This window comes from Puma concolor, chromosome B3, assembly GCF_028749965.1.
Source record: "Puma concolor isolate L17-30 chromosome B3, mPumCon1.1.hap2, whole genome shotgun sequence".
NCBI lineage: Eukaryota > Metazoa > Chordata > Mammalia > Carnivora > Felidae > Puma > Puma concolor.
The window spans coordinates 148520061-148536582 of record NC_141672.1 but is presented as its reverse complement, the minus strand read 5'-3'; the positions used below and the strand labels follow the sequence as shown (position 1 = coordinate 148536582).

The 16522-nt window shown below is 58.2% G+C and overlaps 2 protein-coding genes across 2 annotated transcripts in view; both read left to right on the top strand.

The window, feature by feature from the left end:
- Positions 1–6748: 6748 nt before the first annotated feature.
- On the top strand, positions 6749–14952 carry TMED3 (transmembrane p24 trafficking protein 3). Its single transcript, XM_086711765.1, has 3 exons — positions 6749–7012; positions 8584–8832; positions 14146–14952. The coding sequence occupies exons 1-3, from the start codon at positions 6827–6829 to the stop codon at positions 14380–14382; spliced, it is 672 nt and encodes a 223-aa protein (XP_086567891.1). The 5' UTR covers positions 6749–6826; the 3' UTR covers positions 14383–14952.
- The window catches only part of MINAR1 (membrane integral NOTCH2 associated receptor 1), a 106559-nt gene continuing 98729 nt past the window's right edge, over positions 8693–16522 (top strand). Inside the window, exon 1 of the mRNA XM_086711760.1 lies at positions 8693–8832. The gene's annotated coding sequence lies outside the window, so the exon portion shown is untranslated. The remainder of the gene's footprint in view (positions 8833–16522) is intronic.

The following is a 16522-nucleotide window of genomic DNA, read 5'->3' as shown; positions in this document are numbered from 1 at the left end:
GCTGCTCAGATTCGTGTGCTCTGTGGTTGGAAGAATGTGGTCCCTGGGGGTCGCCTCCCGCGGAGGAAGGAGTAGAGGCTCTGAGGTCTGGGTTTGCAACTCTGTTCCGTCATTTCTCAGCTTGGGGCCTTCGGCTTTTCTAAGCCTCCACTCGGTTGTCTGCAAAATGGGCTGGCAGTGCTTCACCTGGAAAGGGCGTGGGGGCTGGTGCCAGAACGTGCCTGTCCCGCACCCGGGGTGAGGAGGGGTCGCCCAGTCTCCCGCACATCTCCAGGCCTCTGAGGCTTCAGAATCTACAAGTTCTACATAATATCCCACACGGAACGCAGTCAAGTCCAGCTGAAAAGTTCAAGTGTCTCCTTGAGCTCCTCCGTGGTTCCGTAGTCCTGAGCCCCAAGCACACTCGTAAAGTAAATTCTGCCACATCCGCTTCTCATAGGATAGCGTCTCTGTGACGACACTTGCTAGACCCTTACCGGGGCGTCCCGAACAAAAGTGCTGACGACGAACGATGCTCACAGATAAGCCAAATGTTCATTTTTTGATGCTTCCTCCCGGGCGGGGGCACCACTGACACTTTACGCTGGGTCGTTCTGTGCCGTGGGGGCTGTCCTGGTCCACCCGCTAGATGCCAGCAGCATCCTCCCCCGAATTGCGACAACCAAAAAACGTCTCCAGACAAGGTCAGACCGCTGGGGGGCGCCATCACCTCGGCTGATCACCGCCGGTGCCAGAACAAGTCAAGACCCGCGAAGCCGCACGCGGTCTGGCTGGCTCGGCCCTGCCCCTCACTTGAAGCCATTCGAACTGTGCTTCTGTAGGACGACTGTGGTCGGGCTCTCAGGATTCCCGGCAAACACAAACGCAAGTGCCCGTGGCCCTGTGTTCCTTGCAGGGAGGGAAGAAAAGCTCGTAAACTCGCGCAAACCGAGGGCTCGCGGACTTGGTTTAGTGTGGACAATCCGTGTTCTTTCCAGGGCCCTTTAGTCTCGAATGGTTCCTACCAAAGGCACACGATGAGCGGCAGAGAAACAACCGTCCGAAGCATTACAGAGAGAACCGTACAGACAACCGCTGTTGTCAGCACATCACGCACGCACACACGTGTGTGCACACGCACGTGTGGCCAGTGCTCTCCAAGCGTCGTTCGTGCTGGTGAAAGCCCTGCATCTAACTGTGGGGGAGCAGCGCTGCACACGAGCATTTGTCTGAACCTTCAGCCAAGACCGGAAAGCCCGATTCATCCTGGTAGCGAGCACGGCACATCCATAGCGATGAGCTCAGGTGAAACGTGAAACGTGGTAGCTACTGAGCCGGAGCGACCTGTCCGTCCCCGGATGCCTGTGGCAGGCGCTGTCACGGCACTCCCCGCCTGCATCGGTCACTTGTGCCCCTCCCCTTGGCCTTCCTCTAGACAGTCACCGGATCGTCCCTGTCTCATCCCTGTTTGACGATGCAGTAGCTGAATTAGGCCGTTCCAACCTAGTGTGCCCACCACAACGCTTTATCCTGGTTCGTGCATAAGTAGGCGATTTTGTCCAGGTTAACAACCCTCACAACGATGCTTCTTAAAAGCATATTTTAGATTCAAATGTGCTTCGTAGGTCGGAGATTAGCTTTTTTTTTCGGGATCCTGGCGTCACTACAGAATTTCGCTGCCATCTGTGGTTTTAACAACCCATCCACTTGAGACCTTCTGGAACGTTCGTCAAAATATGGGACACGAGTCTAAAGTTTAAAGTCTGGGACTTCGGTTTAATTTCTAGACACTCCAAAGCCAGTTTTTGTTTTACTTGTTTGTTTGAATCATTGTCAATTCTCTTAGAATTTCATCCAGTGAACGGTGTCCTGCAAAACGCAGGCTGTGTCTGACCGTCTGCCTCTGTGTTGGTGCTTTGGACGTATCCCTGTTGCTTGAGCTCGTTCTCTTCGGCGTTCTACTCTAGCCTCAAGCCGACGACGTGCTCAAAGATGTATCAAAATCCATGTATCGGAACTGTTAGGCATTTCTAACATGTCAATAAAAAATACACTGCAATCCTTCAATAGCATTCTCTGTCTTTCTCTAGTGAAATCTCAGCGATAAATATTACCTTTTCCTTACGACGGGGTTGACGTGACTGCCCCATAACGTCTACCTTAGCAGACACCCAATATTTTACACACTCATCATTTTGAAAATTAATTTTTGCTTACACAAAAGTGTAACTGAAGTGTTGGAGTTTCGCTCTCAGTTAGAAAGGGGCAAAGGTTGAGAGGGGCATTTCCCTTGGGAGAGGTGGGCTTCCTTCCTCTGGCCTCACTGCTCGGACCTCCCCTGGGGCTGTCTGACACACGCCACCTGTGGGGACTTAGCAGTCGCTGGGCTGGCCCTCCTTGGGCCCTGCTTCTAGTGTCGGCGAGTGTTACACAAGATCCTGCTCCGGGGCAGAGCGTAAGAATCCAATGGACTAGCCCTTGTCTCTTAAGAGTCCAGAGTTCTGTGATTCAAATTTCATCCACACTCCCTGACTCTCCGGACAGTTCCAACCTTACCTCTGGGACCTCCCCTAGACGGTTGAAAGAAATTGTGTCAACAAAAATACAAAAAAGGACTGGCTTCAGGATGTCCCTTCCCCACTTCTATCTTCAGGAAAAGCAGGCCCACAAGTTTCCGAATCCTTTGAGGAGAGATTACGAGGGACCCTGCGGGGGGAGGAGAAGTGATGGGGGATAAGGCCACAGTGGCCCACCTGGAGTGGGGGGAGGTGCATTCCCAGGATTGATAAAAGGCTTGGAAGTTTGGGGTCCCTTGAGCGGACCTCGCCCCCTTCCAGAACAAAATGGTAGAGGGGAGTGGTCCATGGTGCGTCCTGCGAGGCCGGGCGGGGGCCGGGTGGGGGTCAGGCTGGGCAGGGGGCATCTGAGCCACTGGCCCTGCAGGAACCCTGCAGCTCAGACAGCACATGTATCCACGTGGCCAGTGAGCCTGTGGGTGACAGAGCCCGGGGACCGGAACTCCGTGCAACATTGAAGACCTACAGGAGACGGGCGCGGGGAGCTCCCCTGGGACGACATGGGCACTCTTACCGTCTTTGTTAAGTGGGGGGGGAGGGGAGCAGATCACTCTTAACTAGATTTAGAAGAGTAAAGGAGTGAGACGTTTCTCACACCCAAGGGTGTTCTAGAGCCCGCGGCATGCACTGTGCAAAGGACAGAAGTGTCACCCATGGCATTTGCCCCTGGGGAGGTCATCGGGGTAAGCAACAGACCTCAAGGAATGAAAGGGGGTAATGCTTTACAGCTATGATGATACCAGAGCAGGTCAACGCAGGGAAAAGTGTTGGACGCTTCTCACCGGGCATCCTCAGCTGAAGGTGGTTCTGTGATCCAATTTCCTGGACTGATCGTGGACGGCGTTTTGACATCACAGAGTAAAAAATGTAACGCGGTTCACAGAACAGGGTGAGCGTGATGTGTCAGGACTGGGGAGGAGGAGGATGGGAGGGGGGAGAGGTGATGGGGGGACAGAAGGTGGCACACAGGCCCTGCAGTGTGGACCAGCCCAAAGAAACAGCCCGCGGAACACGACACCCCCCCTCCCCCACCCCGGACCTCCGTTCTGGATCCTCTGCCTCATCCGGGATGACGGACCCAGAATCATAGACATCCCTGATCCAGAGCAAAAAGAATTTCTCATACGGTGAGAGGTAAGGGTCTACGTTAATTTTGTAACGATCCCATTAGAATTTAAGAAGTATTTAATCCTTTCCCTGCCACGGTGGGCACTGTTGCTTGCCTAGCTGGTCTGATTCCTCCTTTCTCCTTTCCGTTCGGGCCTGATTTTGTTCACGTGATCACCCCATATCCTGGCCTCTCTTTTGACTAAAGCCACACTGCTCCCTCCCCAGCTCCCTCCAAGGGAAGTCCTGATTGGTCTGAGTTAATCACGACAAGTCCATTCTCCTCATCAGTGATTGGCTAAAGGATCCATCCTAAGCCAATCACCACATGGCCTTCCCTTCTCAGTGCCTTAGATCCAGAGGAGACACGGCCTGACTGGACCAGCTGGGCTGAACGAAGGACATACATCCCCTGGTTGACAGATTTTCTCTACCTCCTACTAGATATGACCAAATAAACGTGTTGTTCCAAAGCTTATTTGTTTGTTTGTTTGTTTGGTTTGACAGCCCTCTTTTGACAATGAGAGAATGGAGTCAAAGGATAAACCGACGTGCAGAGGAGGGCAGAGCTGGTAGGGAGACGGACTGGAGCCTTGATCATGCTCTGCCTGCAGGCTGCATTACCTCTCAACTTCCTGTTACACGAAGTAAGATATCCTTGTATCATTTAATCTAGTTAGAGCTGTGTTTTCATTCACTGGGGACAACATGTGAATTGTTTGTTTACCCAGTGTCTGCTTGATGATTTTTTCTTTAAAGTTTATTTATTTATGTTGAAAGAGAGAGATAGGGAGAGAGAGAATCCCACACAGGCTCTGTGCTGTCAGATGCGTGGCTCAAACCCACGAACCGAGAGATCATGACCTGAGCCAAAACCAAGAATTGGACGCTTAACCAACTGAGCCCCCCAGGCGCCCCTAGCTTAGCTATTAACAAGCTGAGTTTGGGGACCCTGGCAGCTTGTTTAGTGGCCACAGATTCCTGCCACCCAACATGCTTCTCCTCTGAACGTGACTTAGGCCTCCTCCATCCAGAGATGGAGTCCATTTTTTCACCTTGAACCTGGTCTGGCCTTGGACTTGCTTCGGCAAACAGAAAGTGACAAAAGTGATCTTGGAGTGTAGTTCTTTGTGGGGGGGGCCTTGCTGTTTCTGTCCTGGCCCTCGTGGGATGCTGCCCTGAGCCTGCCGTATGAAGAAATCACGTAAGCCACAAGAGGGAGACGATGCATGCAAAACTGAGCTGCTCTAACCAGCAGCCTACGTCAGCCGGCCGCCTCTTCAGTGGGACCATCTTGGACCTCCAGCCCCGAGGACTCTTGGCCGAAGGCGGCTGCGTGAATAAGCCCAAGCAAAAGCGGCTGAAGCACCACCCAGCCAACCACGAAATCACGAGAAATTGTGCGTCTTTGTTGGTTTAAGCCACTGACTCACACGGCCAAGGCCGACCGAAACCAATGCTATTTAATTAAACCTCCTGAGCTTCTGTTTCTTCTTTGTCAAAGGGGGAATAATAACACTTTTTTTTTTTTTGTTTTTGCATGGCCGCTCGTGCAGATTAATTAATGCAAAATACATGAAGTGTGTGAGCAGCTAACACTGCAGGCCGGCACCTTGTAGGTGCTGAATGGTAGCTGTAAAGATTGCTGTTATGCAAACTTTTTAAAGTTAACACTTTCTTCATCCTTAGATTTTATTCTTCAAGGTTATATCCTGTTTCCTTTGACTTCACTTTGTTTGAGCAGCCTTCCTGGCAGCTTACTAGACTGGTCCCCTCCTAACTACCTCGCTGTGACTTATTCCCCTGTTTTATTCATGTCCCTCCCAAGGTAGTAACACAGATGTGCTCTGATCAGTGCCTGAGACAGTGTGACAGTTACTGCCTTCCACCCCATAGGTGCTGTGACAGTTCTGTTCCTTTATTAACCCCCAGGGGGCGAGTCAGGCCTCCTTGCTCAGTTGGTGCATTCCCACTCTTACCCTCAGCTAAGTGTTGTTGAGGCTCAGGCTTCGAATGCCCTGGCCTGAGCTACGGCCGTGTCAGGCTTCCCGCCTCTGAGCTTATGCAGGTGTTTTCTTGGAACTTAAACACAGGACTTAACATTTAACCTGGCAAAATTTCTTGTGAATCTTAGCACCGCAGCTGGCCAAGGTCATTTTAGTCTTACATCTGTCATTTGCTTCTTCCCTCGGTGCATCTAGATGAAATGATTATTTCTTACATGTTTTTTCCATATACATATATATCGATATATATGCATATATTGATATCGATACACACACACACACACACACACACACACACACACACACATATATCAGTTACTAAAAAATAATGTGCCACAGGACAGAACCAGGGAAAGAGCCTCAAGGCACACCACAACATACCTTCTCTGAGCCTGGTACAGAGTCATCAAATATGACATTACCCGTTCTGATTGCTTTGACATAGCTTCGCACGTTAATTCACGGCCAGATGTGCCCCGCGGCGGTACACTTCCCTGTCGTCCACGTGGGGGTCTATACGGCGGTACAATTCTTTGCGGAAATCCGGATACACATGTGATAACGCTGTCCCGAAAAATTCTTTACTGAGTAGCCAGACCACAGTCGGTGTCTTTTCTGTTTTACCTGCTCTTAGAATATCAAAACCCTGTAGTAGTGATTATACAAGATATCTTCTTAGGCCAATGGTAATGGATAAGGCAGTAAGTCAATTTCCCCGCTTTCATGGTTTTGAGAAGGCAAAGGGAAAGAAAGAAAGAGCGTTTTATCCCAGGAGAACCTTCGCCTTGTCCTGATAGCCCAGACATCCGAGTGGCTGAGCGCAGCCTCAGTGGCCCCAGGGTGCGGGGCTCCCGCGGAGCGCGCCCGCCTGCCCCGCCCCCAGCCCTCCCGCCCCGCCCCCAGCCCTCCCGCCCCGCCCCCAGCCCTCCCGCCCCGCCCCCAGCCCTCCCGCCCCGCCCCCAGCCCTCCCGCCCCGCCCCCAGCCCTCCCGCCAAGCCGGGCGCCGCAGGGGGAGGGGGCGTGGCCTGCCCGGCGGAGCCAGCGCGCACGCGCAGCGGGGAAGGGGCGGGGCGCCTTCCCCGGAAGCGCCGCCTGGGCGCCACGTCCGCGCCCAGCGCCCCGCAGCCGCCGCCCCGGCCGGGACCGGACCGGAGCGCCATGGGCCCCGCGGGCGCGCGTCCCGGCTCCCCGCCGTCGCCACCGCTGCTGCTGCTGCTGCTGCTGCTCCTGCTCCGGGCCGAGCGGCCGCGGGGCGCCGAGCTCACCTTCGAGCTGCCCGACAGCGCCAAGCAGTGCTTCCACGAGGACGTGGAGCGGGGCGCCAAGTTCTCCCTGGACTACCAGGTGAGGCCGCGCCCCCACGGGCGGCACTGCGGGCGGGCCGGGAGGCAGCGCTCCCGGCCCGCCTTGTCCCGCGTGTACCCAAGCACGGCAGTGGGGGCGGGAGGTGGGTTCGTGGTCGTACTCCCCGCTTCTCCAGGGTTTACAGGCGGAGGCGGGGTGAGCGCAGGGGTGGGGACAATGCGCAGTGTTTACCAGCAGGCAGTCCTGTTGTGGCCATATGCTGCCGCTCCTGCACTCCCGCCTTCTCCCACAGACCACCCGGCGCACGGGTGGGGAATGGTCTCGGGTGAGGGATCTGCCCCGGAAGTTTAGTGGGCAGATCTGGGGTTGGGGTGCCAGTGGGAATCCTCCCCAGACGGCCACCTCTCCGTGGACACCTGCTCCCAGGCATTCCCGGGATGAGGTGGCGTGGGCAAGCAGGAGTGAGGCAGGCCCTTCATGGGTCCTCTCTGGCCAGAGCCACAGCAGGAGGCTTGTGCCTGGGGACAACATGGTGTGGGATAGCCTCTGGGTCGCTGGTATGGCCACTTTAACATCTCTGTGGACAACATGCAAATTGTGTCTGGGTTAACAGCCCCCCCCCCCCCCCCCCCCCCCCCCCCCCCCCCCGTACAATCACTAAAAACCGGTCATTATGAGGCTGGAGGGGCCTGGGAGGTGGTCTGGTCACTGCTAGGGCAGAAATGCCCTGTCAAAGATGGTCACCTTGATTTCGGCACCTCCAGCAGCAGGGGGCCGACCACTTATAAAGGAAATCCTCCTATCTGCGCAAAGAAGAACTTTGGAAGTAGATGTAGGCCACTGACTGTGTCCCTTGATGGACGTTGGTTATAGCCGATGACCACCTGTGTGATTTCGCCCAATGCCCATCTTGTCACTCTTATGTTTATAGAGTTTGAACTGTGTCATTGCCAAGGACCCTCCCACCTCTGATGGCCACCGGGTCTATGAGCACTCTATTCTGTATTTGCTTTTTGCATTTGATCAGTAATAATATTAACATTCACTAGACCCGTCTGGCAATTTACTTGATCTCAGGGCCTCAGTTTCCTCTTCTGTAAAAGGGGAAGGATTGGGGCACCTGGGTGGCGCAGTCGGTTAAGCGTCCGACTTCAGCCAGGTCACGATCTCGCGGTCCGGGAGTTCGAGCCCCGCGTCAGGCTCTGGGCTGATGGCTCGGAGTCTGGAGCCTGTTTCCGATTCTGTGTCTCCCTCTCTCTCTGCCCCTCCCCCGTTCATGCTCTGTCTGTCTCTGTCCCAAAAATAAATAAAAAACGTTGAAAAAAAAATTAAAAAAAAAAAAAAAAGGGGAAGGGTTAAGCTCATCGTGCCCTTGCAGAGCAAAACCTTGGGAAGTCGGGCAGACGGGCATTCAAATCTTAGCCCCGTCCCTTTCTAGCAGTGTGGCCATGGCGGATTTACTTAACCTCTCCCAACCTCAGTGTCGTCCCCAGGACGACCGAGAGCATCCCAGCACCTGTTCTAGGAAGTTCACGGTGGCCGGTCGGCATTGCATGCGCGCTGCTTGCCCCACTGGTAAAGCAGACGGTGGGTGTCTCTCTGGTTGTCAGGTCATTACCGGAGGCCACTATGACGTGGACTGCTACGTGGAGGACCCCCTGGGAAAGACCATCTACAGGGAAACCAAGAAGCAGTACGACAGCTTCACGCACCGGGCCGAGGTCAAGGGCGTTTATCAGTTTTGCTTCAGCAATGAGTTCTCCACCTTCTCTCACAAGACCGTCTACTTTGACTTCCAAGTGGGCGACGAGCCCCCCATCCTCCCAGACATGGGGAACAGGGTCACGGCCCTCACCCAGGTGAGTGGACGTCGGCGGCCGTGGGCCGGGCTCGGCCTTCAGCCCATTCCTCCTCCCCTCGGGTCCGGTCCTGGCCGGCACTCAGTCGCCCCGCCCCCATTTCCCGGCCTGCGTGGCTCAGTGTTGGCCTCACCTCCTCCTGCGTTCAGTCCTAAAGGACACGGTCCCCCTTGTGCTCTCCCTCTGCGTTGTTTCGCCAGGTCCTATGGAATTTCCATGTTCCCAACGGCCTTTCAAATGGCATTGCTTGGGAGGCGTCCATGCCTGCACCCCACCCCCCCCAATGCATGTACAGTGTGTGTGCGTCATCAAGACCGAACGCCTGCTTCGTACGGTGTGTTGTCAGGGCCACGTGAGCTGCGACAGCCACGTGTCGGTGGCTTAACCCTGTGGCAGATCTTTTCTCACTCAAGCGGTAGCCTAGGTTGGTGGAGAGCTTTCCTCCAGGGACTGACGTAGGAATCCGGGGTGCTGTCTGGTGGGCTCCCTGCTCCATTCCTCTGGGCTCTGAGCGGACTTCCTCCGGAAGTCCCGCCTGCTTCTTCAGACCCCCGGCCCGGGAGTCTCTCGCCGCACTTCTGCTCAGCCCGTCGTTGCCAGGTGTCCCGCGGCCCCCTGGATGCCGGGAGGGCTGGCGGAGACAGTCTGCTTGGGCAGTGGACTCGCAGCCAGGGCCCCACACACTCTGGAAGAGAATCGGGGATAGATGGTCGTGCGTGGGCTCTCGGGGCCAGTGACAGACTGAGCCCAGTCTCCTTTGTCAGTCTCCCTCCTGCCCCTCACGCGCAGTGCAGGCTCACGGCTTCCCGAGGCCCGCCCAGCAACCCGTGCCGTTTACCCTGGTATCCCCTGCCCCCAGTCGTGGCGCATGGCACAGACTTGCCACATGACTGCGTGGCGGGGCCCAGGGGACCCCGCAAGACAGGATTGACCGTCGGGTCTGCGCTGCTCCTGATCCAAAGCCAGAGCGTCTAAGTCTCCAGCGGGGCCAGGTCGCCTTCTGGGCAGCCTCTCGGTGGTCACGTGGTCGCCCGCTCCCTTCCTCTGTGGCTCTGACCGTGGGTTCGTCTGCCCTCCCTGAGCAGATGGGGGTTACCGCCACCCAGTCCGGGGTGTGGCCTGGCCACGTACGGCTGTTGCAACGTAAGTTTATTAAAATGAAATTAAAAACTCGTTTCCTCGTTGGCTGCGTAGCCACATTTCCGGGGCCCAGCAGTCACAGGTGGCCAGTGGCCATGCGTGGCAGGTTCCGCCAGACGGCCCTGGGTCTGAGCCTGGCCGCATGACCTGTGGCGTGTCCTGGGTGGGAGGTCTCACAGCCCGTACTCTTGGGAGTTCTGTGGCTCACCGACGAAACAGCCTCCATGCTAAAGATGCGGTAACTCTGGAAGTGGAGCCGAAGGTCTCCCCCTCTAACCGGTGGAAGACAGATCGGGTAGAGACAAGGCTTAATGGTGGTCACTGCGATCGAGAAATCCTTTCCTGGAGGCTTAGAGTTAGATTTGGTTTTCTTGCAGGAAACTGACTACTCACCCCCGTCTGCGTGGCCGGATCTCCTGTTTTCTCCTGCCCAGCCTCCAGAGGGGGTCCCTTCCCCTGGTACCTCTGACCACCCCGCCCGCCCCCACCCCCAGCCTTGAGCACCGTCTGTCTGTGTCTACACCTGAGAGCCTGGCTCCCGTGTGGCGGGCATTTCCTGTGTGCTAGTGCCTGCTGGCGGCAGGCTGAGATGTGTGGCCATGTCAGTTAGCCACGGGGCGCTGTGGTCAGAGCTGTGGTTTAAGGGACGGCTCTCGGGATGGGCCGGCAGGTGCACGTCCCTCCCCAGACCTTGTTTTCTTGGCGTGGCTTGGATCCCCCATTGGCCCTGGCTCTTTTCTCACACCCCCTGCCCCCCCCCCACCTCTTCCAGCACAGCGGTGGGCCAGAGGCCATGTTTTCTGGCCCCCGAATCCAAACTCTGATGGAAGAGCAGGATCCAGAGTGACCAAGGTCCAGGCTGGGGCTAAGGCCACGGGGACTTGTCTCCAGCTTGGGTCGCAGCCTGACCAGGCTCCCAGGAGAGGGCAGGGGCCGGAGGGTGCCCCTGGGGCGGCTGAGCTTCCTGAGAGTCCGGGCAGATCCCAGCAGAGCCTGAAGGTTTTCCAGCGGAGGTCAGAGGCCCCGGGCCGCTCACTGGTGTTCCAGGGAGGATTAAAGGTTCTCCCACCTCTGCTCTGAGGTCAGCCCGTACGTCCCTGGCTCTGAGCTCTTGAAGTCTGTAAGGACCCGAGTGCGCTCCTGTCCGTGGGGGCCCCGTGGGGTGCAGGCTGGGGGACCTTGCTGGTGGTTGCAGGCTGAAGACTGGAGCATCGCCAGGCGGGACAGACAGGGTGAGACGCTGGTGTGGCAGCAGAGGAAGGGGATGGTCCCGGGAGGGGGACGGATCGGGGTGTCTCCAGGGAGCAACTGTCACAAGACAGCAGTGACCAGAAACCCCGGGAGGCTCCCGGATTCCAGCCAGGGAACCAGCCAGGGCGGAAGCCACACTCCAGCCCAGGGGGCCCAGGGCCCTGAGAAAACAGGGTTCTTGGAAGCAGAAGAGATTCCGCAGGGTAGGAAGCAGGCTGGACGGGTTTCCTAACGGAAAGCTCGTGGTCACGGGCCGTGCACTGGCACAGGCGGGGGTCCCAGTGATGGGGACATAGTGTGCCTTTCTGGGCAGGGGGTGCTTCGGGGGCGGGTGTGCATCATGTGCTGTGTTGCCCCTGGGTCCCCGTGGCCTTGATGCTGGGAGAGCTACGTTCCTGCCCGTTGCTGCTTTACCCTCCGGGACCTGATCTGAGACCTTGATGCGAAGGCCACCGCCGCCCTCTTCTCAGAACCGGGGTGCCGTCTCTGGCCTATGGGTGGGACGCGGCCTCCGATGTGGCGCCTCGCATGGCGGACCCGACGTGTCCTCTGCCTCGGGCCTCTGCAGCTGTGACTTCAGGGTCCTCCCTGTCTCTCTTCCTTTTCCCTCCCTCCTTTTCCAGTGATTCTGGGCCCTGGGAGGAGCCTGCACCTGCCGACCTGCACTGCTGAGCCCTCCAGCCAGGCCCAGGGCCCAGGGAGCGCCCGCTCCGAGTCTCTGAATGAGCATGGGACGGACCTAAGCGTAGAGGGTGGAATTCTAGCCCGGAAACCCACGTGGGCCCTTCGCTCGTGCTTAAAGGCAAAGTCTGTGTGTGCATGCATAGTGAGTGTGTGTGTATGTGCAGGTCCCACAGGTGCGCATGCCTACGTGTGCGTCCCTGGCCCCCGCTGATCTCAAGGACACCCCGAATCTGCTTGTGGCGGGGCCCTCGGTGCCCACGTCTGTCCGCCGCTCTGCCCTGTCTTGCCCGCAGAACTGCAGTGACCAGTGCAGCTGGACTAGAGAGGCTTCCGGAAATGCCGTGTTGTGATTTGGCCTGGACACAGGCTCGCAGAGTAGCCTGACCCCATGCCGCGGCCTCCTTCCTAGCCCTTCCTGGTTTATCCGCTGTTCATTCTGTGATGGCGGACGTGCCTTCGTGAGCTCCAGAAGCATCACCTGAAGAGCTGGGGTGAGGGGCGGGGGGGGGGTGTCAGCGCCCACGAATGCCACTGTGCGTCTGGCAGAGGTCTGTGCCCCGGGTGGTCCTGTTGTGGCCGGCATTTGAAGCCGGTTGACACATCAAGGAACTCCTTGGTGTCAGGAGCCCTTCCAGGATCAGGTGGCCGCTTCTCAGCGTCTGACGCCTGTAGGTATGAGCCGCCTACCAAGTGTGGGGCAGGTGACGACGCCGGGCGCCAGCCCGAGATGACGGGGTGTGCAGGTGTCCCCGAGAAAGTGGGTTTGTTACCCTGGATTCTGCCCTTTGAACTGCTGCCCTGTGGAGCTCCCCTAATTCCACCTGGGTGGCAGTGACCCTGTCGCTTCCTGTCTGGGTGGCACTTTGCAGCTCTTCCCATGGACCCGGGTGACAGCAGCCGCCCGCGTGTCCACAGGAAACCGTAGCCCTGGCGGCAGACCAGTCATAGGGTGGACACGATACGTGGCCTTGGAAACGCCGGGGCCGAAAGGAGGCCTCGTCCTCCCTCGCGTGGCCTGGTGTGGCCCCTGCCGTGGCCCGGAGTGAACAGCCCGTGAGGCAAGTAAGGGCGATGTTGCTTTTTGGCCACAGTCTCCTATTTGCCTCCCGGAAACAGTTCATTTGTGACACAAGGGAGGGTGTTGGGGGTCAGTCAGGCAGTGGCTCCGTGACTCGGTCTCCCCTCCCTTCCTGCGCTCACGGTGTGGACAGTTCACCTCTCTCTGCGCTTTGGGGACCGAAGCAGGTGTCTCTGGGACGCGTTGTGAGCTTCTCTGGCCTTGTTGGGATAGAATCTTCTAGGTTTCAGATAAATGCGTGTCCTAGGTCACCTGTGAGTGAGCCTCATGACCACCGTGGGCTTGTGATTCCCTTCGTGGCGTAACCGAGCGTCCGAAGTGGACCACGTGCACCTCAGTGCCGCAGGCGGGTGGTCCGGGCCACGCGGGTCCCCAGGCTGGGTCGGGGTGAGGCCGGGGATCAGCTTCCGCGCTCGCCAGACTGTTGGCGGGTTCGGGTCCTTGTCGGCTGTTGTGCCCCGGCCCCCAGAGACCTCCTCCGGTCCCCGCACGTGCCTGTGTCCTCTAGGCTGGCAGCCGGAGCTCTGCTCCCTTTCGGGGGCTCCTGTGGTCAGGTGAGGCGCTGGGGTGGTGGCCGTGGCGTGAGGGTGGCCGTGCCGTGTGACCTAGTCACAGCTCATCGTGTCGCGGGAGTCGGGCAGGTGTCGGGGAGGGGGAAGGGATTCAAGGTTCCGCCTCAGTACGTGGAGCCGGGTGAAGGGGGTCCCACATGAGCGTGTGTGTGTAAGCGTGTGCGTTCATATGTGCGGTCGGGTGTGTGTGCATACACGAGAGGGGTGTCTTCCTGTGCCTGTGTGTGTACAGGAACAGGCCCCCACGACTGTGACTCACGTCTCTGACCTCGGGCAGGTCACACGGCCTCTTGGAGCCTCAGTTTTCTCATCTGTGTGCGGGGCCAGCGGTCCGTCAGGCCTCCTACCAGCGGGGTGGCGATCCCCGCCCGCCACTGTCCCGAATGTTAGGTGAGACCCCAGGGCCGCGTTCGAAGGCCTAGGCTCGGGACTCAGACACGTGGCTCCGCTCCTGACTCCGTCACCTCCTAATCGGAGCCTCGGGTGCCGGCGGCTCAGGGGACGTGGCCCGGGTGTCGGCGTGGGCCGTGTGCGGATTGCACGCTCCTCTCGGGGTTAGAACATGACTGCTCTTCTCCTCCTGCCCAGATGGAGTCGGCCTGTGTGACCATCCACGAGGCCCTGAAGACGGTGATTGACTCCCAGACGCATTACCGGCTCCGCGAGGCCCAGGACCGGGCGCGGGCGGAGGAGCTGAACAGCCGGGTCTCGTACTGGTCTGTCGGCGAGACCGTCGCCCTGTTCCTGGTCAGTTTTAGCCAGGTGCTGCTGCTGAAAAGCTTCTTCACGGAGAAGCGGCCCGCCCCCCGGGTGGCGCACTCCTAGTCCCTGTGCTCTGCCCCCAGCACGGAGCTGCCCTCCTAGGTCACGGGCTCCTGCTGGGCCGGAGGCAGAGCCGCCCGGGGAGGGGCGGGGGGGGGGGGCACCGAGCTCCCAGGTGCCCGTTCCCGGTGTCCCGGCGGCCGGCGCCCACAGAGCCCGGTGACGGGGACGCATCTGACTGCGTTACGTGCGCGACGCCGAGAAGAGCGAGTGGTCAGGCTGAGACTGGCCGCTGTGCAGGGCCACAGGAAGTGAGCCGCGTCTGGCCAGAGGAGGCCTCCTGGGGCGGCTCCGGGCGTTCCCTCTGCCCCACGGTGCCCGGGTCATCCGGCCCGTGTGTGTCCAGGCCTCTGTGCGGAAGAAGGGGCTCTTTAGTCCGCTTCCCTCTGTGGAGCTGTCTGTGCCTGGAGAAGCCGGGCCCCGGGGCGGGCGGCTTTGCAGAAATTTCCCGTCCCGGGTGAGCAGAGGTGCCCGCCGTGGAAGTGGGAGGAAACCGGTGGCCGGTGCCCTCGGTCGGCTGTATCTCCCCGGGGGCAGCACGTGGTTTAATAAAAACGAAGCCTGAGCACCGTGGAGACCTGTGCCTTTATTTCTTTGCCCTGAAGCAGCTTACAGACGAATGGGGGCCGTGGGCGCCCGTGCAGACGGCGTGATGGAGCAAGGCTGCCCTCGCGGGGTGTGCGGGGTCTGTGTGCAGGCGTGCGCAGACTGCGGGCAAATCTCCCAGGCGAGCGGAAGCAGTGACTAGGGCCTTGGTTACTTTGTTGCCTCAGACTCGGGAGGTCACTGAGGAAGCAGCATCATCGTGTGGTCCGGACAGAGGGGCCGAGAACAGGGAGAAGACGGGGAGTGGCTGTGCTACGTGCCATTTCAGCAGCCACGGCGTCTGCTTAAGACCCAAGTCAGACCGTGTCATTCTGGGTCACCACCTGCCCGTGGCTCCACAGGTCACTCGGGTCACGGCAGAGTCCTCGCTATGGGCCGGGAGATCCCGCATCATCGGCATACCGGCTGCCCTGCTCCCCTCTCTCACTCCACCCAGGTCTCCTTGCTGTTCCTGTCACACACTGGGCCTTGCCTCTGCCCCAGGGCCTTTGCACATGCCGTTTCCAATTAGAACACCATCTCTCTGACACCTGCATGGCCTCCTTTTGGCTAGATGTCACATTAGCAGCAAGATCTACCCTAACGACTCCGTTCGAGATGGCAGCCTCTCACCTGCCCCGGCCTCCTCGTCTCCCTGTCCCTGCTTTTCTTCGAAGCTAGTTTTGTCACCACTGACACATCGTGTACTTGTCTGTTTATTGTCCTTCTTACGCCACTACATGTAAACTCCATGCCGTGTCCTTGGTCCCTAGAATAGCGCCTGCCACGTACTAAGGTCTTAATACATTATTAGTTACTGAATGTATAGCGTTGCCTGTTCGTAAGAAGTTAACGCATTACTGATCACATGTCTCCGTAATAGCTCTCGAAGGAAGATCCGATGTTTGCCTTAAAGTACCTCTACCAAGAAATCCGAAGCCCGCGCCGTCTGGCAGGTGTGAACGCGTCGTGGGCGAGGTGCACTGGAACACGTCATGTGGAAACGAAGCTCCGTGAGGCTTACTTAGCTTAGTTGAAAGATAAATACTGCTTATCTGTGCCTGTGTCCCTGATGGCATTTCCTCTCCCTTATTTGAAAAATTAATGCCCCGCTTAACCTAAAGCAGGACAGAGGTGGGGAGGAAGGAAGTGACAGGTGTTGCAGATTCCGCGAAGTGAGGGTCAGAACAGAGCTCTGGATGCATGGAAGCCCCGGGGCGGGCAGCCCGGGAAGAGGCTGCCGCCCTCTGACCGTGTAGGTGGGTCTGCAGGTGGAGGCGTGCGTGTGTGTCTTCCAGCCCCGCGTGAGACCACGTGAGTGAATGTGCCCCGTGCAGCGCTGGGCTCAGACCCGCCGATTCCCTCTTTCGTCACTCTCTCCAACAAGACGAGTAAATAAACCAGACGTAATGGTACCCGAGAGGCTTCGAACGTCAAAATCTAAATGTGAAAACGTACAGCCAGCCGTTCGCGGCGTTCCTTGCGGGGCGGACGTTCAGCAGCTTGCAGTGGCTTGTCACCGGATGTCCCTGCCCGTGTGCTGTGCTCGTGTGACGGG

What these genes read in the sequence shown, in the direction of transcription:
- TMED3 (XM_086711765.1), top strand. Translation starts at nt 6,827, where the DNA reads ATGGGCCCCGCGGGCGCGCGTCCCGGCTCCCCGCCGTCGCCACCGCTG. An exon ending in AGTTCTCCCTGGACTACCAG is followed by an intron (nt 7,013 to 8,583) that starts GTGAGGCCGCGC and finishes TCTGGTTGTCAG; the next exon opens with GTCATTACCGGAGGCCACTA. An exon ending in GGGTCACGGCCCTCACCCAG is followed by an intron (nt 8,833 to 14,145) that starts GTGAGTGGACGT and finishes CCTCCTGCCCAG; the next exon opens with ATGGAGTCGGCCTGTGTGAC.